Source organism: Micromesistius poutassou (genome assembly GCF_964030765.1).
Source record: "Micromesistius poutassou genome assembly, chromosome: 21".
NCBI classification, from domain to species: Eukaryota; Metazoa; Chordata; class Actinopteri; order Gadiformes; family Gadidae; genus Micromesistius; species Micromesistius poutassou.
In genome coordinates this window covers 13,218,210-13,241,310 of record NC_140291.1, presented here as the reverse complement: position 1 = coordinate 13,241,310, position 23,101 = coordinate 13,218,210, and the positions used below count along the sequence as shown (strand labels likewise).

Genomic DNA, 23,101 nt, shown 5'->3' with positions numbered 1-23,101 from the left:
CGTAATTGTAAATATTAAACAAAAGTATAAAATAATCTAAACGTCATTCACTCTGTGTATAGATCAAGACAGACTTGCGGCCTGACAGCCTCCATGAAAATAAGCATCGATGGTGGTCCTTTAAAAGAGTGCAATTACCAAAGGGCCCTTAAATTGTTATTTTTAAAACCACAGACAACCTGTAGTGATGCTAGATGTCAGCTCTACCGTAAGCAGTGATTATGATTACTGTGTTAGTGTTTAATAAATAATTGTTGAATGTAGTAGAGTCTGTAGTCTATCGCACAAACAAGTACCCCCCCCCCCCCCCCCCCACCCCCCATTAGTTTTCACATGCGGGTAGGCCAAGCGAGAAGGGTAAGATTCGCTTACGTTATCCAACACAATTATTTAAAAAAAAAAACATTTGAATAGTGAATTCAGAATTCCATTAGTACACATTATCTTTACTCTTCGATTTATATTAGGACTCCTGAAATTCGTTCCGACAGCCCTAACTCTGACATCCTCAATTAAGCCAGCAGAGACAGACAGCTCATTTAAAATACGCTGAACAGCAGTGATGAACCACATGAAACACGAAGCCATCTGGACCAGAGGCTTCATTTATATTCCACGGGTCTGAGAGCGGCAGGTCCCGCTGCTAATGGATAATATAATAATCGTAACGCTACCTGAGGGATCGACGGCTCCGTCTTCAGCTCCGGCCCTCCGACAGACCCACCATCGAGCTCCACTGAACCCTGAAGACGCAGAGAGCTGCTGTTAGATGTTACTGAGTCGACCGTCTGCTCATGGTCGTCGGGAAGTGCAGCACGTGGCCCAACAAACCAAAAACAGTTTCTTCAAACTCTTTATGGTGACAACAACAATGTTAACGGACTTATTCAGAGGATTCCGTGGGGATTGGGAACCCCCTAGAGCACTAGAGAACTATCCAGCCCCATGAAGAGGCCGGCTTACATTAGACACACATCAGTTATTTGTTATTTGTGTTATTTGTGTGTCATGTTATTTGAAAAAAATAATCCTCCCTCACCCACTCACAACTCATACTCCCCCAACTCTCACCCACCCCCAACTCGTACTCCCCCAACCCTCCCTCACTGACCACCAACTCATTATCTCCCAACCCTCACTCACTCACTCTCATACCCACCTCTCATTCACTCCCCCACCCCATCCTGTCACTCCCTCCCGTACCCCCACCTCTCCCTCCCACACCCCCACCTTTCCCTCACCCCCCTAACACCTCTCCCTCACCCACCACCACACACCCAACACCACACACCTCACTCCACCACACACCCCTCACTCTCACACCCACCTCTCACTCCCCCATCCCTCACTCTCACCCCCCCCCCCCATCCCTCACTCACTCACACCCTACCTCTTCCTCACCCCGACCTCTCGCTCCCCCCCAGTTCACCTTGCCGGTGCGTATCTGGCGGTAGATGTCCGTCTGCTGGCGGATGCGGTACTCCAGGTCTGAGATGTGTGCTTGCAGCCAGTTCCAGTGGCTGATGATGGCGGCCCTCTCTACCATGTACCGGCTCTCCGCTCGCTTCCATCTGGGGGAAAAAGGCATGCTGTCAGGACTGGAATCACAGAACACCCCAAAGCTTTTAGGGTTTAAACGTCTTGCATGCCCACCATGGTTTCAACCAAGTTACCTCTGCTCTTTGGTCACGTTACTCAAACAATAGCCTAATTCTGAAAAATAATTTTGCCACCACCGTCAACCAGTTGACGGGTCCGCAAGGCCACTAATAACGGAATAGATTAATAGTCCTTCCCTCATCAAGAAACACTTTCCTGTCTCTCTTCATTGTCCAGTAGGGTTGGACCATATGGCCAAAATCCATATCACAATATACCTTTTTATCAGTCGAAATATTAATCATTACGATAGTCAATTGTGTTAAGTGTTAAGAGGGGACTTTGGGTTTCTGACTGAAGCCAGAATGCAATACAATTATATTTTATTATAAAACAGGTGGCTTAAATCAAGCGATCTGATTGGTTCCCAACTGTTGTATATTGAGCGTATACACATAGCTATGATACCCATTCAGTTTACAGAGTTCAGTATCACTCCGCGTCTAACTTGAACTGTTGTTTATTTATATATAAATGCAACAGCATAGTTCACTGAAGCCTAAAAATATGTTGATTGCTATAGAGGGTGGAAATGTTGTAAAGCAATAGGCACACGGTGAGTGAACTCGATAGTAGGGTAAATTGGCGGCGAACCAAGCTACCGTCTCTAGCCTAGCCTTCTCTCTGAAGGATGCTACAGTGTGTTGCATAGCAACCGCCGTACACTTTGCAGGCAGCCAGGAGGGACTACTTTTTTGTATTTGTTAAAAAAAATGCTTTTCCGACTTTCTCGCTTTTTCAAAATTGAGGGTGTCTATGACTTTCATTTCGCCATACTTACGTAATCGTTTTATAAAAGCAATAGTAGCAATAGTATAATGAGCACATACCACAGCCTATTGTGATCTATTCCTAATTATATTATTTGTCAATCATTCTTTCAACAGTTTATTAAAATACATATGTTTCATTGTCCAAATATTGTAACATGCCTCCATTCATTACTGGTGACCCCTGTAAAGTTTAGTCCCCCCCACCCCTCTCAAGAGACTTTCGAAACAAGCATGACATCACCTCCAAATTAACAGTAATGCCACAGCTCTGTCAATATCAGAAAGAATTAGGCTGATCTAAAAAGTTTAACATTGCTTCAGGGTACAGAAAATGAGCAGTGCTCAGTTTCTTCAGAACACAAAAAAAGGAAGAGGCCCTGAAATGGGCCCAAACGCTGTGGCCATGTACAAAGAAGCGTAACCTTCTCGGACGCATCAAAATCAACCGCTGGCCAGGGCACACACCCGCACCGTTGCATTATACTATCAAGTGTCCTAGAAGCCTAACCCTCTCTCTCACACAGACATCAACCGCAGCACAGAAGAAGCTCCACACATCCAAACACACCGCGCCGTTAAATATAAGTATCCTGGAAGCTTAACCCTCTCTCACGCAGACAACCGCTGCACAGAAGGCAAAGTAGTGAATGGCTGTTCGCAGATGAGGGGGACTGACTTATCGTCCACCCCTATTGTCCTGTATACAAAAGGCAGAAAAGCCATAGGACAATTAGGAAAATTAAGATTAGATCGGCTTGCCTCAACATCTCAATTGCTCCAACAATAAGCTGGAAGCACCATTTCTCACACATTGCACAATGCAGTGTGTTGTTTGACATGCTCCAACGCATTTCCACTGCCAGCCTGTAGGGGCCAGTGAGCGAGCACCAACAGAACCTCATTGTTGTGTTATTGTTTCACTTTGACCACCAGGGGGCAAACACTCCTGATCACTTCCCTTCAAAAAAAGGCAGAGAAAGGAGGGGGAGAGAGGAAAGATTCTCGGCCCACAGAGGGCGCTGTTCGAGCTGAATGCTATGCCGTCAGGGCTGTGGGAACATGAGAATAACAAGTCTGACGGTGGCCACAGAGCTTCCACTCCTCTCTCTATGCGTCCTCCTTTGAACTATGAGCCGGTTGAAGAGACGGAGGGCAGGACACACCATGGACTAACAGACGGATGGCTCAGGGGCCCTGGCAGCGTTGTGAGGAGCAGACGGCTTTAGAGGCCTCCGATAGGCCGCAGGGCGCTGGAGGGGCTGGTGCCAGGCTAGCACTGCAGCCTACAGGAGGGTGGGGTGTGTCCAGTAACTGACCTAGCCAGGGAGGGGGGCCTTCAGAGAGCTCCGACCACGACAGAGGAAAGAGATCCAGAGGCCTTTTCAGCTGCTAGACAGACTCTGGCTTTAGTCTAACTGGCAACCAGGGAACACAATATACAATATTCCAGCCTCACTGTTTAAGATGGAAACACATACCGCTCTTCAGTGCTTCATGGGCATTTCTTGGCCACGAATAACTTCAGCCATGTTCCATACCGTCCCTGCCTGAGTCCACTCCCCCCCCCCCATCTCTCTGGGCACCCCCATGTAATGCAGGGGGTCCCCAGTCCACACAGGTGGAATGGGGACAGTATCCCAGAATGCATTTAGATTAAAATGTCACCAATGGTCGCAAATGTGAAGAGCACAAATGTAATGATATCTTGGTCCATACAACTATGCTAATTCAGTTGGAATGTCAAAGTGGCTTCAGTCCACAGGAAAGAGGGAAATGCTTGTCATAGCAAATATTCACTGATGTTACAATGTCTGCTGTTCATTATTATTTGTATGTTGGCCTGTTATTTATGTCTTCCAGGAAACTCAAAAACTTTATTGACATGGTCCAAAATGAACACAAGCCAACAGCTGATAAAACTGACATTTGTCAAGTAAAAATATTCAGGGTTGAATATTAAAAACATTGAGTGGCCTGTAGATTTTTCCAAATGTGCATTTCAGAAACTATCAGTACTGAGCCCCAATATTCCAATATTTATTGGAATAGAGTTAAGGAATAATAAATGCAGATATGAAATCTTCCACGATGGCTCTCCAATTAGTCGCAGTTGCAGCGATTTTAATAAGAGGTTGCTGCAAACGTGTGTGTGTGTGGTGGGGGAATAGGGTTTTAAAATGTACTTATTTAGAGGCCATTTCGATGTTTAAATGAGGTCCAAATACACCAGAAAGCTGTTCCTATTAATCACAACAGGTTGGTAATTAAATAAACAGAATATAACAGGTACAAATGTTTTTCTTTTATGACATCAGTCACCACAATAGGGCATGTGAGACTTCTCTTCCGGTTGATCACGCTCAAATTTCTGAAAACATGACAGAAGGTTCAAACCCCCATTTGCTTAGTGATGATGTGACATAGGCCTACTCTCAAAGCATGGAGCCATGTTTCTAGGCTGGACCAGTATGGCTTTGGTTTTCTTACCGCAGTGATAAGCTTTTTATACCACTGGTTTGGCAATGCATCAACTATTTTTACATGACTCAAATTATTCGATATAGCCCAGCCAAACTACTAACGGCAAAAAGGCTCATAGTATGAAGTAGCTTGTGATTAAACTAATTTCTGTCAGTCTAATGTCCAAGTTAGCCAGGTATTCAAAAATAAAAAAATTAAAAAAAGAATGGAGGAACACAAAAAGGATCTGACATTTATCAGGGATCTCTGCCTAGCAATTCAGATGTTTTATTCAATTGGGATTCAGGGATTTAATAGTTTGTGGATCAAAGTTCCTCAGCAGAGTGGCAGAACGCAACAGTACACACACCTACCCACAAATGACTCGACCCGCATTTTAGATCAACACCATCCATGTCAATGAGCCATCTAGAAACAAATAGGCAGAATATCACTGAAAGGGGACCAATTTGCACCAGAAACTTTTCTGCATGGATCTTGTGGTACAGAGCATAAAGAGAGTGCCCACTAGAGCAGGAACTACAGCATGAGGAGATCCCAGTATGGGTCCACCCATACAGCTGGTGCCAGAGGAAAAGCTCCCACCCTACCTCCCTAGATCCATGGTCTCTGGCCTCCCACCTCAACACTATGCAGGTGAGATTAGTGTTGGGCGATGCGCGGCACTTTTTTTTTTTTACTCTCTTTAGATAAATATTTTTTTCTACTATAAAATATAATTTTGTTATTTTACTAACCTAACTAATTACTCATCCGGGCACGTTTTGCACGTGGCGTTGGTTGCTAAAAAGGGTACTACTTCGCCTATATGGCAAATTTGAGTTTAGACCTAATGAGAGTGGACAGCCAAGGGAGATGACTGAAGTTGTGTGCACGATCTGCTCATGTGTGAGCCGCACAAAAGACGGGCAGATGACCAATCTTCATGACCGCTTGCGTGTGCACCACGCAGAGGTTAATATAAATGATGATAAACAAAATATCAGAGCATAGAGCAGGATTGCGAACGTTTACAATGTCTCATGTCAATTTACAATAGGCAAAATGTGTTGGCGTCGGCTGACTCACTTATTAAAATTAGGATATTGATGCTGCGCCTCTCCTCTTTGCAACAGAATTTATTTAAGATTTAAAACCATTTAATTTGACATACACACACACTAAAACATTTTTGTTTTAAAATAAATATTTGGAAACGAAAATTCATGTTTTCCGCAGTGTGCCTCTCTGGTATTGAGCGGGTCTGCAGGATCGCACTCTCCACAACCCAGTCAGTAAAAAAATCACGGTCACGTACGACTGACAAGTGACAACGCTGTCCAAGCATCGGTGGTGATGGCAACTTTGTCCACTAAGGACAGGAGGGAGGCTGCTGCTTCGCTGTACATTTTCTCAAGCCGCAGTCATAGTTTGGTGACATGGCACTGTGTAATCTGGCTCGAGAAATGCTATCAGATCTCGGAAGACTAACTAAGTCTCTGGCATAGGCTACTGTATTTAAAATAGCATGCATAAGCATTAGTTATATTCTCATTTAATTTAATTTACAGAGCAATCCCTGCAAAGTTTTTAGGTTAACTATAGAAGAGACTAGGGTTAGTGTGTGTCTGACAGAGGGGGGGGCGTGACATCACGATGGTGGCTCTCCATCGTGATGTCGGTCAGCCATCACGATGGACAATAACATCGTCCATTGGCACAACCCTAGGTGACATACTGTACTACTGCATAACAGAATAAAACACCCTGTGCTACTGCACTGAGACGATGAGAGCACGCTACATACACTGTAGCGCTACATGGGGAATATAAGCAGGGTTCTCCTCAAACAACCACCCAGCGGCCTATCCTCTTCTTCCAGCACCTCCATGCATCATGTCAGACCCAGGGTGCTCTGCTGCCCGGATGAGATGGTGTCAATTATTCTCTCATTTCTAGGCCATTTCATTTGTGCCATTTTAATAATGCTTCAGAAAGCTGAAATCGGCTGAGTGGGCGACGTCAGTACCCGTCAGATACAGTGAATGAAACAGCAGAGCCTCAGTGTACAACCGAAAAAGTTTCCAAAGACACTGCATTGACAAACAATGGGAGTATTTCGAATTATCCAAAACAATAGACGGTTTGTTCATGATGCGAAGTTACAGCAGCACTAGAGCTATGCATACACAACATAAAAACCCAGGTACTGTTCTGGATGGACAGTAAAACCTTGTCACTAGGGCTGGGTGATATGGCCTTAAAATTACACACATGTTATTTGCAGGCTAAAGAAAAATCATACATGAGGTGCTTGTAATGTCTTTCAAAGTTTTTGCAAGGAATACAATCCAGTCTACTGCCTCTGGCTTGAGACATGTTACAATGCCCCCCCCCCCCCCCCCCCACAAGTCTGCACAAATAGGTAGACTTGTAGAGTTCTGTCTGGGCTGTGTGTGGACGTGTGGAGCTCTGTCTGGGAGCGGTGTGTGTAGATGTGTGGAGCTCTGTCTGGGCAGAGGTTGACTGTGGCTTTCGAGAGAAAGTTGAGCATCTACCACTAGGGGCTACGTCCCCTCCACCACCACCACTAGGGGCTACGACCCCTCCACCACCTACACTAGGGGCTACGTCGCCTCCACCACCTACACTAGGGGCTACGACCCCTCCACCACCGCCACTAGGGGCTACGTCCCCTCCACCACCCTGTGCCTCCTCCCCTCAACCCTCCGTTCCCTCCACCACTCCAGAGGCCGGATGTCAGCACATTGCTCTTGGTGCTCCTGACCGGGCTCATATGGTGAGGCTTAGCTTCATCCTGTTCCTTACCCTCGTCTATGACTTAGTCTGGCTCCATTCTTTGCCTTATTCTATGCTGAACTACACCTTATTCTGTTCTCTACCATACCATATTCTGGTTTTTTAAATCAATACCTTATTTTAGTTATGTTCTCTAGCATACCTTATTCTGGTTTTTAATCAATACCTTATTTTAGTTCTGTTCCCTTCCATACCTTACTCTGGTTCTTAACTGTAGCTTTAAAATGCCGCTGTTCGTATCATAAAGAACTTCACAATGAGCCAACTGAATTTAAAAGGGCCTTTCCAAACACGCCTATTGCAGTTCAAAGCCAGAAGGAAATGGTCTCTGTTCTTTGATGAACTTCCCACTTCCTTACTGCAGTCCCTTGCGTGTTATTATTCATGTTGCACACATGAACAAATGCAAGCACCAGGCTACACGTTCCTTCAGATCTCTGAATGTTTGTGCCAGTGAAGATGTTAAAGACAACTAAACTTTGCATCCTTTTATAACATATACACTCAGCTCTGTGAGGAATGGGTGTGAACATGACTCGAGGTGGGCCTGATCAAACAGCACAGTGCTGCTGTAGGTTCAGCTTTGGTTACAGAATTATTGGTTGAGAGGATGAGGGACAGAAAACAGAAAACAGCAGATGCCAGTACTATGTGCCTTATTTACCTTGCAGCCATCTCGATTCCAAACGGTAGCTGGTTGATGGAACTGAATCCCATCATTCCCACCACCCAGCTAGTGTTTAGAAGCAACAGGGTCCCTAGGAGGCCAGAGACCGGGGGAGGGGAACCTTAAGCATTAGCATTGACCAGGCCTGGTCTGCCCAATCCTTTTCTAGGTTGTTTCAGGCACGGGTCAGGGCAACAGACTGGGTTTGGGGGACAGGAACCAGGGTCAACTTGGCCAGCGCAGCAGCCGGCGTTACATAAAAGGGGGTTATGTAACGCCTGTGGGTTGGTGTGGGGGAACTGAAGCCCGGCTAAACACATCCAGATGTGTCAGGAACCAGAACCAAAACACAGGGAAGGAAGAGGGAGGAGGGGAGAGGCTAAGCTGACAAGAATGCAGCGTAATGCTGAACTAGTAGCATTGAAAGGCAGGGGGGGAGGGGGCCTAGCAACCCTGTAACCCCAATGTCACACAGCAGCCTGCACTAGACATGCTCTAATAACCCTGTTGTGTTCAGCACTCACCCACAGCATCTACCAGCTCTACACCTCTGGTACCAGGCCACCTCTGGTAAATTGACCCCTCAAACCGTTTGGATGGGGCCCTACAACCATTACAGAATGGCTCAGCAGCCATCTGTCCACCAAGCATTATGCAAGACGTGGGACTTTATCTCAGACTCAAGATACCCACACACTCTCAAAGGCAGCCATGAACGACAGTTTAGCCATCTCTGGCAAGATCTTCCATCACCTTATGGGACTTCATATCTCCATAACAATATACATCATGATAAAGTATGTTTTCTTTCAATTCTGTGAAAGAAATGACTACTAACAACATGCTTGATGACTAATTTTTTTATAACCATATAAACTAAATACAAATGAGGGCACAAATTAAACGGAAACTAAATAAATATTAAAGTAAACACGAACAACCACATTGTTTCACGTTTCAGAAATCTCCACAGTCCTGGAGCCAGTAAAATAAATATCTTATTTATTTCACAATATACAATATTAATATAAAATATCAAAAACCAAGACACTGCGTAACTGCTTGTCCACAGGGCTGTTGAAAACATGTATGTGGACCTATTGTTTCACTATACTGTATACATTAAAAAAATAATGATTGGGCTGAGCATTCTAGGAAGATGGGGGGGTGTTATCCCCATGGTTATGACTCAGAGCAACTTTCATGCTTTTTTAGTACCGTTGTTGTGTATTGGCGCATTTCCACCGGCGGGTACGCTTCGGACCCAGCGCGCCTTAGCCCAGTAGTGAGGGTGCGGTTTGGCCCAGCTCCGTCACGGCTCGCGTTTCCACTGCCGACCGTACCCTTATGGTAGGGCGGGGTTTAAGACAGTACCCTTATGGTAGGGCGGGGTTTAAGCCGGACGGCGATAGCCGCTGCAGCTATGTAAGCATCGTGACCTCATAGTAGCCAGACACAGTGTAGCCTGCTAATAAATCCAAGGAAAGAAAATGCCCTAACCCTCAATCAGACAAAGACACATCAGGGCTTAAATTTAATTTTCAAAATGGGGGGGGGGGAATACTACTTTATACAAATGTCCTCATGTGCTATTATTTTAACTGTTGTGTACTGTACTTCTGCTTAATCTTTGCTCAGTTGAAAAATTAAAAGAAATAAAACATTTTGTCTTCAATGAATTCAGTTTTCATTTTACATGTACTATGGAAACAGTAGTTGCTGACTTATTTGCTTAACAATATATAGTCCTATTAGTTTCTCCCTCTCCTCTCAGTCACATCTTCATGGTACATATGTATCCTGTGTGGGGACACACACACACACACACACACACACACACACACACACACACACACACACACACACACACACACACACACACACACACACACACACACACACACACACACACACACACACACACACACACACACACACACACACGATTTGCTTTCATCACTTGAATGTAGATCACATCTCTTGACACTTGTTCTGTCTCTGACTGTTGCGTTTCGTGTCCTGCTCCTCTATGTTCTTATTTCGGATTTGTCGAGCAAGTCAACGTAAAGCAGGCTCAGAATGACCTAAAATACAGCTGTCAATTTAAATAGCGACCAAAACGATCGTCATTTTCTGTCCCTCGTCCCCAAATGTGCATCGTCATTTTTAAGCAGCCCTAGTAGCAACATGCCCACAACAGGCCTAGCGGCTAGCAGCCCCTTGGTAAACAAGAAGGCACACGACTAAGACAGCTGGGATAAGATTAGCCCAATGCAACACAAGCATGCATGTCAATGGCTAGAACTGAACTGTGCTTTCCCAGCCACTGACTTAGCCCACCTGTTTCTTACTGAAGCGCCTTAACTGCCTAATAGTTAGGGGCTATTAATTAGCGCACAACACACACACACACACACAACCCCCCCCCCATAATAAAAACTCAGGTGTGATTAGAAATTAACCAGAACATATCAGAAAATCAAAAAAAGCAACAGAGATTCAGCTGAATTGGTTGGAAACCATAGGTCTGAACCAGTTCCTGAAAAAAAATTCAAGTCGCCTAATAGTCACCTGTGCCTCTAAATTGTGTGTGCAAGTGCAGTGTAAAAAAACTTGAAATGCTACAATTAAGGATCCAGCTGCAGGGATGTACAGTGGGAGAGTTCTGATCATGTATGCAATTGTAAAGGATTATTTGCCAAGAGATATTTATCAATTGTAATGCGCATCTCTACATTCAGCAAAGAATTACATTGCATTACTTGCATTGCTTTGTCATGGACAAGTGTACTTTTTGGTAGTTACTTACGCTGCCTCAATCAGCCAGAATGAGGACAACTGAGGAAACAGACGGCAGGAATTGTAATGCTGTGAACTACAGACTTGATCCTGGTATGAGCGTGTGTCTCGCAGTGTTATCCTGGCCAGGAGATGGGCAGCAGCACTCTTCTCAATAGAGTGATTGTTTGGTCAGTATTTCTACAGAATAGGTGAATTATAAAGTACCCTGGCCTAAACATTAGCCTTAATAAAACACAATTCGACTGGATACGTCTGCTGATTGAAGACCGTAATTGTTGGACAGCAATAAGAAACTCATGCAGTTGGATGATTTATTAAGGTGGCATAATGCTTTATCCATCTACATATATATATTTTAAGAAATTCAATCAAAGAGTTAGACAAAATAATGACATACCATGAAGTTAAACATGACATTAGATTTATATATGGCTAGCTGACCCTTGTTGCTCTTCCATTTGTCCTGCATGTTGTCTTCCTGGATTACACTGTGTTACAGTCTCCCCTGTCCCCGTCACGTAAAGAGATGTGTAGCCTTTTGTCGATCCCTCTTGTTATTATTTCAGTATAATTATTATTACAAGAATAATTATTATGATTAACTGGCTTTCCTCATAAACATTCAGGGAGTAGCAACAGTGTATTTCTCAAATAGTGTGGACGGTCCACTTGTGTCCTTGTGCTACTAAATCTGTATTTGTGCTACTGAAATCTTTACCTAGTAGGGCTGGGCAATATGGACCAAAACTCATTTCGCAATATTTTTTGTTCGAATGGCGATATATTTTGAACCAAACAGGCAAAGTGTGTAGTTTTAACTCAACGCCACAAGTAATCACCATCAACCATTTATTTGGGTTTAGTTTTGTTGCCTGAGACAATCCCGGGCAACAATCCCTTTCTCCTCCATGTAGCGGTTCAATCTGGACTTCAGGGAGTCAAAGCCAAAGTTCCTTTCCCCCAATTCCTTCTCCACCATGGCTGAGATAACCACCACTATGAGTTTTTACTTGACCAGAGATGTCTGAGAACCTGATGCAGTCGCTTAAGATTCATAATATCAGAGAAACGTAATGTCGCCTGTTATTGTTGATTCTGATCTTATACGGTCAGAACAATGGGATGTCAGAGCAGAGGGTTTAATTTTTTCGAAAGAAAGGGATGTCAGACTGTAGGACCACTGGGAATTTTGTTCAGAGAACAATGGAGCTGAGAAATGGGCAGTATGCCCATATACCAGTATGCCGATATTGTCTCAACTATGTATCTCTTTCAAAAAAATATAACTCTTACTATCGGCATTTCGCCCAGCCCTACCACCTAGAACCACCATGGATATAACTTTACTACCACCTAGTAGGGTAAGAGTAAGCCCTTGGGGGGGGTAGCCCCACCATGCATCAAACTTTAGTACCACCTAGTAAGGTTAAGAGGTGATTATTGGTTCCACGTTCACGCAACACAATGACCACGCGGTCGCTTCGATGTAGTCGTGAACATTTATGGTTCTGTGCCTGGTTTACGTGTCACTATGCATGTCCGTGGTAAAGAGAACAAATAGTTGGTCTTGTATAACAAAAAACAGAAGATAGGCTGCTAGTTGGTCATCGTTGTCCATTCTGGTCATTACATTTTAAGTCTATGATGACCGAATACAAAACGTCTCCATTTTATACAGATTACTAGCAAGAAAAAAAAAAAAGGTTACAGCTATGAAGGCAAAAGTTACATGTTTTCCTTTGATTTTACATACAAAGCGAATTACCGGAAATTATGTCGTTCGTGGACCAATCACAGCCCTTGGCTCGACGCATGGTTACAATTTTTGGGAGGAGCACGTCAGGCCTTTGCAGTGGACGCAAGGAGGGTCCGCAAGGACGTGACGGGTATGTAACCCCCTTGCGTTGCGTCAACGTGGAACCATAAAGAGCCCTTTAGAGTACGCCCTTGGGGGGGGTAGCACCACCATGCATCTAACTTTACTACCACCTGGTAGGGTTAGAGTAAGCCCTGGTGGGGGGGGGGGGGCATTGGTATCGAGCCCCCACCGCCTCCTGCCGGCAATACACATCCCAAACCTACATGAAACATTAAGCAATACAAAGTCCTTCTCTGATAATGTCACTAAAGTTGGTAAAGCTAATGGCAATACACACATAATTAAGCCATGGCCACAAGACCCCCCCTAGATCCTCCTCCTTCATGTAGAATACAAAATATATTTTTATTTTTGGTGGCAAAAGAAATAACGCAACAAAATAGTTGCGTTAAAATTAAAATTAATATATTAGATATAATACTTGAACTTTGCCACGTCTGATATTCTACTATGGAGCATTTTTGCATGTGCTACAACATGGATGACATTTCATGCAAAAGATGATAGAGGTCTCTCCTTTTGCAATCACCACCGTACCAAGTTTTAATAAAGTCTCCGGTCTGGATACAGACAACCCTTCACTACCAGGGCGACAGCAGCCACCAAGCCTACCCCTGAGGGAGCACAGAGGTTGTTGTTTTTCAACCATTTCCTGTTTACTACTACCCCTTCAAGAGAAATTGTAAATGGATGGAAAATTAACCACATTTATACAGCGAGTTTTTTTTACAATAATGCCTAACCCATTCATGCACACATTCACACACCGACGGCGGCGTCACCCATGCAAGGCGACAGCCAGCTCGTCAGGAGCAGTTAGGGTTAGGTGCCTTGCTCAGGGACACCTCGGCACTAGCTAGGAGCACTAGCAACCTTGCGGTTACCAGCCAGCCTGCTCTACCTCCTGAGCTACTGCCGCCCCAGAGAAGACGTAGAGCTGGCAACGAGAAATCTAGCCAACTAGCTAAGAGGTAACATGCAACTAGGGGTGCACAATAATTATCAGGCAGATAACAGAAATGATTCTGTCATTCTGATAAGTCCGATGTCCTGACGAATAGCCCCCGGCTTTTGCCCCGCTCCCACTAAATGAAAGGTCTTATCGTAACCCTAAAAGTACACATCATACAATCAATTACCATACATGAGTTCACAACTGCACGCGTATATAGAAAATCTGTTTTTTTTTTATTATTATGTTACACCTTTCCTGTGGTCGGCTCCCAGACCGTAGTCGAGGAGCACAGGGGAGACGTTCCCTGTGGAGACGTCGATGTTCTCTCGGGGGTAACACCCTTCCCTTTGACCGGCAGTGGGTCTGCTTATAGGTCGGAATATGGTCGGAATGAAGCAGCCGCCGATTATTGACAGGCCGGGTACTTTATTCATAGTGTCACTAACTTTACAGTACACGTTTGCACAGACACAACCGGACTTGTTTATTACTTCACTAAACTGACACTCGCTACTGCTCGCTCTCCTTGCTCGTCCACACACTGCCATTCCAGCGCACACACATACGCTACTCTCGTTACACTTATTAACAGTTAGCGCGACATTATAGGGTCCCGGCCTTCCACTCCCTGTTTTCTCAGTTAAACACAGATATCAACTACATTTGTCCCAGTGTTTGTTAGATGTGAAATGTAAAGCAAAAAAATACACTTTTTCCAGTAACACAGTCATTCGTGACGCCTTTCTTATTCGTCGTTTCTTCTATTTGTCTCCAACTCATGCTCCAATCTTTCATCGATCGATGCGGATGTTGTGGATGCAAAGGAATATATGATGCATCGCTGCAGCAACATTTAAGATAATCGCGATGAGTTCTGCCCATTCTGCCTCCGTTGCTATCTGCGGTCAGACCAAAACACACCTGAGTGACAGGGGTCGTCCTGCGAACCTCGACCCTACGTCATATCCCGCCCCTTGCAAGCCCTCCCCCCTAAACCTCCTGTTGATTCTACTGATGTCTGAGCGACAATGTCATGATCATATATATATATATATATATGTGTATATGTGTGTGTTATCGGTCTTTAGGAGCTGAAAGTTATCGGTTATCAGTTTAAAAAAAAGTTATCGTGCAGCCCAGATAGTAGACACCAAGCTGTCTACTATCTTGCCCCTACCACCAATACAATCTCATTGTACAAATAGTGAACACATTGGAAACCATTACCCACATCACCTCGTAAAGAGATAAACATTGCCATCACTTCATAACCAACAAAAAAACAAGGAACACAGTTTGCCACAACGTGCTCTCAGTCCATGAGCGGTCATTCAAAGCCTCTGCGACGTCCGCGTCTAAACTAATTGCTTTAAGATGCCTTGTTAACTGAAACCGTCAAAAAGTTCAGGGTTTTACTTAGGCTTGAATCAGCGTTATCGCCAACTAATCACTGACGTTTAGATTGCCAACGCTAGTATTTGGGTTGTGGGCAAAGATGAGTAATAAGATGCAATTTGTACTATGGAGTGGCTTATATGGGGTATTTTGAAACATGCAACCCCATTGTACCGCTCCTGCAGCTTATAGAAGATCCAGCTTTTTTTATATAGGGTACTGGGAAATATGACCACTGTATGAAGTCACTGCAATATATCCCTTTGCTGTACTCATTACAGGGATTATTTTGCAGTTCTTTAATCCAGTATTATTTATATACTGTATTTTTCAAAATAAAGCTGCATTTTCTAGAAGCAAGTTATCGTACGTAAAATCGGAATACAAGCCGCAACGTTATTGTTTTTAAACGTCCGGTAAATACATGTCCTTCTTGATCTTGCTTGTCAAAGATTCACCAATATTGGTATGATTAACGGAAACTCCCAGCTGTGGGCCATATTGCTGAATCACCACAGGGATTAAAGAAACTATTTAGCTTTGAGTATGCTTTTATGCCACATATTACCAACACAAACATACTAAAGTGACCGATCCCTTAGCATTAGGTATATGACATGCATATATAGTCGGTTTCTGAGTAGGGCATAACAAATGCAGCCTTGTCTAGCTACCGAGCCTACCAAGTCTTTATAGGCCAAAGGTCCAAAAGGCAACAGGCCTGGGTGGTAAAATCTTTGTGTTCTGCGCTGTTGTTGCTAATGATCTACCAGCCCTGCATAGGTCACTGGGTCTGTTAACGCTGTTGACCCACCCGCCTCTACATTTTCACTTTGCAATACATTAACTGACCCAAAAAGCAGTCGCACCTGACTGGGAAACAGAGAAAGGGAAAGAGAAAGGGAGACAAGGGACAGTCCGAGGGAGAGACAAAGAGTGGTGAAGTGAGTGAGACAGAGCTAGTGGCAGAGAACGAAAGAGTGTGAGCTCCGGAAAATTTGGTTTCTTTCCACATGAAGGTATCTCCTCCTCTGGTAGAGACAGCTATACCCCTCCCCGCAGGTTAACCTCATCAGCCACAGCCACTATTGTGTCACCAACACCTGTTGGCATTCAGAGCTCTGCCGTTGGCGCTAACAGTCCCTGTCCTTTACTAGGTTACAGAGAAGGAACAGTGCTTTTATAATTTGGTAAAAAATTAAAAAAAGTAGTTGAGACAGTAAAAAGCATAGGCAGAACATATACTTAAGGGATGCCTTGTTGACAAAAATCAACATTTGACACATACTGTGGACATCCATGTCAAATAAACCATTACCAGTCCAGTACCGCGTGGCACTACTAGCAGTGAGAGGACACATTAAGGTGGGGGGGGGCTTACATTTTGACGTGCCGCTGTTCGACGTCTACCCGGGCCACTTCCTCTTCCTCCAGGTCCGAGTCTCCACCAGAGCTGCTCTCCGTCACATCCGAGTCAAATGCGCTCTCGGTGGCGCGCAGGTTGGCCGAGCCGCTCAGACACAGCCTCTCCAGCTCCGTGGGCATGGCCCCGGCCTTCAGGAAGCGGCCGAGGCTGTCCCTGCCAACCGCCGTCTGGCGCCCCGTCCTCCACGACGCCGTGGAGGGGGAAACTTCCTGTCTGCGTCCGGGGCCCACAAGCCGGCTCAGAGCCGAGCCCAGGAAGCCGCCCAGCTGCTGCTGAACATGTCGCTCCACCTGCTTAGCCTGCACCACCTGCAGCCGCTTTCGGAGGCGCCGCAGACGGCTCTCGATCTGTGCCTGGCGGCTGCTGGTGAGCAGGCTACGCTCTCTGATCTGGGAGTCCAGGATGTCCAGAGAGTAGGTGGGAGGCTGGGAGACGGAAGATGGAGGAGGAGCCTGCAGCAACACGGGTGAGCTCTGCTGGCTGCCACCCGGCCTCTCTCCATCCGCTTGTTGCGGGCAAGTCGATGAGCTGTGCGAACTCTCCTCTCCTGCGTTCATGTGTTCGTTGGGACTGCCCAGCCCAAAGGCAGGCGGGGAGGGAGGCTGTGCTGGTGGGGGGTCAGGGCTGTTACCATCTGTGGCGAGAGAGACCCTGGAGGAATGTGCCTGATGATGTCTGAGGGTTCTGATGGTGGGGGTGTTGTCCAAGTCTAGAAGGAGATTCTGGGGGTCCGAGGTGGCGGAGGCGGAGGGCTTCCCTCCGTTCACCGCCACCATACAGCCCGAGGTGGCCAGTTTCTTAGCAAGGCCGTTGACGGGAGCCATGGGCTGGCTGCCGCCGTTGGTGTTAGCGCTCATCAGGCTCTTGAGCTGACCGCCCGAGAGCTCGAAGGTCTGCTTCTTCCTCAGCAGGAAGTCTCCCCCTCCGTTGAGCAAGGAGTTGGGCAGGATGCCGTGACTTTTCAACACAGACTGTTTGATGAGGATTTCTTGCAGTGCAATGGATTCCTTGGACGACGGGACGGGTGTCACATCAGAGCACAGGTAGGAGGCCACCAGCGGCTGGAGCTTGCCCAGATTAGGCGTCTGGGCCGGGCTGTCAACCTGCTGCTGGCTCTGCTGCTCCTGGAGGGCACGCTCGTCAGAGGCCTTGCGCCTGGCCGGCCCGCTGCTGTGAAGGAGAAGGTTGCTGGAGTTGGGGTGGTTCTCAGAGCTGCCCGGGGAGAGGCTGGAGGACGGGGCAGCCAGTTTGAAGCGGATGTGGTGAGCTTCGGCTGGGGCGTCGGTGAGAGCGGGCGCCATCGCAGCCATGCAGTGCAGAGGGACGGGCACCGTGGCCTGCTCCACACCACCCGCTTACAGCCCCGCCAGAAGACAGCCTGGAGCAATGACACAGGGAGGGAGAGAGAGAGAGAGAGAGAGCGAGCTGCATTAACGCACAGGTCCAGAGTGAGAACTGCATTAACACACACAGGTGCAGAGAGAACCGCCCACACACCGCCGTCCAACAGGTAGAGATCGGAGAAGAATGTTAACACACAAAGGAAGTCAGTGAACAGCATCATCTAGTCAGTAAAGAGAAAACCTACACACAAAAAGCCAACTTCAAAGCATACCTGATGAAGCTATGGACTACTCAAGTAAATACTATTGAGAAGCTTGAAGAAGAGAGTTGAGGGATAATGTGTGCTAATATAGCAACCATTTTTTAGAAAGCCAGGTCTGTGTTGTGGAGAGTGAAACATAACTTGGACTCGTGATCCATCTGATATCAGCAGGCAAGTGCAGCTTTAGCATTTTCAATTTGGAGGAACAAAGACTTGATGTATGTATACACATCAATATTTGAGATGACTACAGCAACTGGAGGATTACCCGAGAATAACCCTGTCCAGTATGGTAAGTGTTTTATTTTAACTATAATAGCAATATGCAGTGCTGCCTGTACTTAAGCTTGATGGGAGTCTGAGACATTGATTGAAAAAGGAGAGCTAAAGTGATTGTCCAGCCCTAATATATTCTAGAGGCCGATATAATGAGATGGTGGTGACTCAGTGACATTCTGTTGACCTGCTTGCCGCTACGTTGCTAAAAGTGATACTGCAGAGGCATCAGGAAACAAAGGCAGGTAAACTGGTGTAAATGTTTATCCAAACCAGACTCCCAACTGCTGTACTGCAGTGACCTTGGGCTGAGAAGTGTCAAGTCTGATGGAACAATAATCACATCATACACCCACAGTCAACGCCTTAGCTGCAATTACTCAGAACACTCCTCAAATAGGATTCCTACATTTACATTGTAGCTGCTGGTGCTGCTGGTGATACACGCAAAGCAAATCATCCCACCCTATTGGCCTACATGTGTCCGTGTGATGCAGGGCTCCACGTAGGGCGTGTGATTACATGGATTTGGGCCTGCTGCAAGTACACATGATGTCACCCTTCATCCCCATGTAATTTCGGATGTACACAACAACGCCTGTACGTGCTGTCAAACGTTTGCCTTTCTACGTGGATCACAGGTTCGCTGTGTGTGTGGGGGGACTGGTATCTGATTTGGATGGGTGTATTTGCAGCTTGACCGAGTGCTTCGTCCTGGATGTCTTCAGGATGAATAGGGGGCTCAGTGCTCCACCGCAGCGCGCTGCACAACGCCATGTTGGTATTTCCCAAGGATTATGCAATCCATCCACCTCAACCGCTTCATCAAACCCACCCGGTTCGGTGGTGGAAATTACGCTCGAATGAAACCCCACTACGTATTTTTTTAAATACGCATAATCGACTGTAGTATGGCGTAACGTTACATGTCACCGTCCAACGACTGTTGGACGACTGTAGGACGGTCCACAACAGCGACACAAACGCACAGATCTTAGGACCGTCCGTTCGCAGTCAAACGGTGCGCTGTTTACTTTAATGCTGTATATTCCGGTAAACACCGCGCTTCTGGTGGCACGAGTATTACGTGTCGGACGGGGCTGGTTGGGCCAGGCTCTCGGTAGCTCGGGTCGAGGTGTACAATACACAAGTTAGAGATCGGCAGTGAAATGGGGGTTACATGGTGATAAGCACCGTAATGCGGACAGAATGTGTGTGTAAGCATGTCCCGACACACCGCGTGTGGACGGAGCGCTGGTCCGAGGCTAACGATAGCCCAGCAGAGAGCTGCTCATGGGGAAACGCACCCTGCTAACCCACTAGCCTGCAGGACCAGGACAACACACCACCACCACCACGTAGAGCCCCACACTACCAGGACCCGACCACACACACCACCACGCAGAACCACACACCACCAGGACCCGACAACACACCACCACGTAGAGCCTGGACACACCACCAGGACACTTGGCGTGACGCGGGCCGCCATGTCGCTGTGTCTCCGCGGAGCACGTCGCTGGAGCGTCTCACGGGTCCGGGGAACATAGTGCCACTAAGCCCCGAGAGTCCAGTCCGTCTCACCCGGGACCCGGAGGACGCGGACCCGCGGGTCTCACCGGGACCCGGAAGACCCGGACCCGCGGGTCTGATCCGGACGATGGGAAACCATCAGAACTTATTTCAATCCACGACTCCTACGTAGTAGAGACATGGTAGACTAGCCTTCTAACGCCCGGGACTGCTCCGGGCTCCCAGCCCTTCGCCTCCGCGGTACCGGGAGCACCGTGCACGGGGGTCGGTGCCGATACCGTGTGTATGATATAGTGTAGAAAGCTGGAGATGAGCTGGTGGAGGAGGGTGAGCCCCTCGCCTCGCTGCTAGATCGCTAACAAAGAAAAAGGAGGAACCTACCACGTGACGAGGTCGCACTATCCGAGGGAATTTTGCGTACAATCCCCCGCAGTTTAAGTGAAAGAAACGGAATATCGGCAACAAAACAAAGCGTCTTCCGTGGACCGACGGGCCATGGATTAATCCAGACGGTCGGAGCTCCTCTGGTCCACCGAGCGGTCGGCGGGCTTCGTTCCGGAATCGCGCAATATGGGCGAATCACCGAACTACACCTCGTCCCCTCGGCGGTGGACCGACGATAAGACGAGGCCCGGAGATAGTGCGGAAACCCCCCGAATTATCAAATGGTGTGCTATGTTCGAAATGATATTCTGACGAAGAGTCAAAAAGCCCGAAAGGCGAGCGTAATCCACACGGTGGTTCACCGCGAGTCTTCTTCTCGTTTTAGGGAGAGACGCTTAGAAAATGGCGGCTAGCTCCTCTCCCTCGGATTTGAGTCTGACAAACATAGAAGTGCTGTGTGTGTGTGTGTGTGTGTGTGTGTGAGAGAGAGTCTGTATGTGTGAGAGAGAGCGTGTGAGCGTGCATGTGTGAGCGTGTGCGCGGTGCTTCATGTAGGCGGGAGTCATTCCACGTTGTCGCCACTAGAGCAAAGGGCCGAGAAGAACAGAATAAAACCTAAAAGAGGAGACCAGAGGGGGGCATTGTCTTCAAAGATGAATGTGGTTCTGCTTTTAACAACTAAAACATAACCAGTATACAAACATACAAACCCCATATACATACAAACCCGTATATAATAAACCACAGCCAATAGATTACGTTTTTGATCTGCCAAATGTAAAAAAAAAAATAAAGAAAAGAAAGAAGAGGATATTATACTAATAACACATTAAATAATATCTCTTGATTGGACAGTATTTTTTATTTTAACTACTATTAAGTTTGTGTTCGATGTAGTTTTTATGCGTGTAAAAATGCTCATGTTGCACTGTAACCGACAACACCCTCAAGGAAATGGGCAGAAGGAGGGGTTGAAAGACTGCGCTGCTCAGAGGAACAGGATCAGCCACCATTACGCCGACCCTCTCACGTTACAGCTATCGGCCACTAGGCGGAGCTCTTTCACCGGCGTGGATTCCCAAGAGCTGCTTCACTGTTGTATATAAATACCAGGTAATATTTAATTTGGAGTATTGCAACGTCACATAATGGCAATTAAATATAATGGCTATACTTCAAAAATAAAGGAGATATTATTTATGTGTATTTTTTTTTTCATGTGTATAAATAAAACAGATTCAGAAAAATCCAGTTGTTTATTTATGTTGTTGGTATGCCTTTGATTAGACCAGAGGGGTATTTCATCAAAGTCGCTAACGAAGGCAGCGCTTAGTTGATTAAGCCAAGTTAGAACTAACGCCAACTTCCACTTGAGGCTGAAGCTATTCCATCAACCCAATTCAGCCGCACCTTGCTCAGGTTAGTTCAAACCAGGCTAACGTTATCGTGGATTACGCACGCTCACGAGATATGTAACCAGCCCAGAACCGTTCATCCAGAATCATGGATCAAATGTCCGAAAAGGACAGAGCAGGATGTTTTCCAGCGGCGAAAAGAAGCTGCTCAGAAGCTGAGGTCTATGAGGAGTACAAGCATATAATAACTCAAAAAAGGAACACATAACCATTAATAAAAACAGGGAGGCCGTCTGGCAAAAGAATTGCTGATCTTCATGCATAAGTAGTATTAAGCATAACATATTTTTATTGAATATTGACCATGGTTTTGTAATCAGGGAGATAGTCTCGAGGTAACGTGTTGGACTTGCACCCGGTCATCCGGGGTTCAATCCCCATGCAATGAGTTATTTAGGAAGGATTACTGGAAAAATCAAATAACTAATTTTCCATTTCTTTGAAGAGATAGGCCTAGTAAATGCAGCCAGAAAAAAATATTCTAAATTGACTAACCATAGTATTTATCTCAACAGAAGTGATATCGGCTGCCTGCCGAGAAACTTACCTGAATGGAATTTATGTGGCTGACAATTTCCCATGCAGCAGTGTCTTTGTCATTGTGACAAAGACTTCACTATCAGTAACATTAATATTAACTTTACCATGGGTTTTTGCAAGTTACATTTGGGTTCTGGGGAAATTGTAAAACATATTTATTATATTAAAAGTCAACTGTTAGGCCTACTTTCTCAAAAATAAGCCAATGCCAAGAATTCTATGACATACTCAGAACGCAAACTCGGGCCACCCGCACCACACCACCAGCGCTAGACTAGCAGTTGGAACCCAACTGCTGGTTCCCGATTACGGTAGAATACATAGATTTGTATAAAAATGTGTTGAGAAAATATCCATGATAACAACAGATAGCAATTCATTTAATTATTGTATTTGCATCATTTAATATTAGGCCCTTAGTGAAAATATAGGCTGTTTGTACTTCATATATGTACATTTGACCAATTGTGGTCTTTTACTTGACAAAATCGCGAGGACTTGGCGGAACCTT

General features: G+C 46.0%; 1 protein-coding gene across 1 annotated transcript in view; it reads right to left on the bottom strand.

The window, feature by feature from the left end:
• Window positions 1–21,052, bottom strand: part of LOC311367047 (KAT8 regulatory NSL complex subunit 1-like) — a 33,670-nt gene extending 12,618 nt beyond the window's left edge. Inside the window, exons 1-4 of the mRNA XM_084485860.1 lie at window positions 20,633–21,052; window positions 16,792–18,214; window positions 1,430–1,571; window positions 675–743 (exon numbers count right to left, since the gene is read on the bottom strand). Of these exons, the coding sequence (XP_084341986.1) occupies window positions 675–743; window positions 1,430–1,571; window positions 16,792–18,146 (1,566 nt within the window). The 5' untranslated portion in view covers window positions 18,147–18,214; window positions 20,633–21,052. The remainder of the gene's footprint in view (window positions 1–674; window positions 744–1,429; window positions 1,572–16,791; window positions 18,215–20,632) is intronic.
• Between the last annotated feature and the right edge of the window lie 2,049 nt (window positions 21,053–23,101).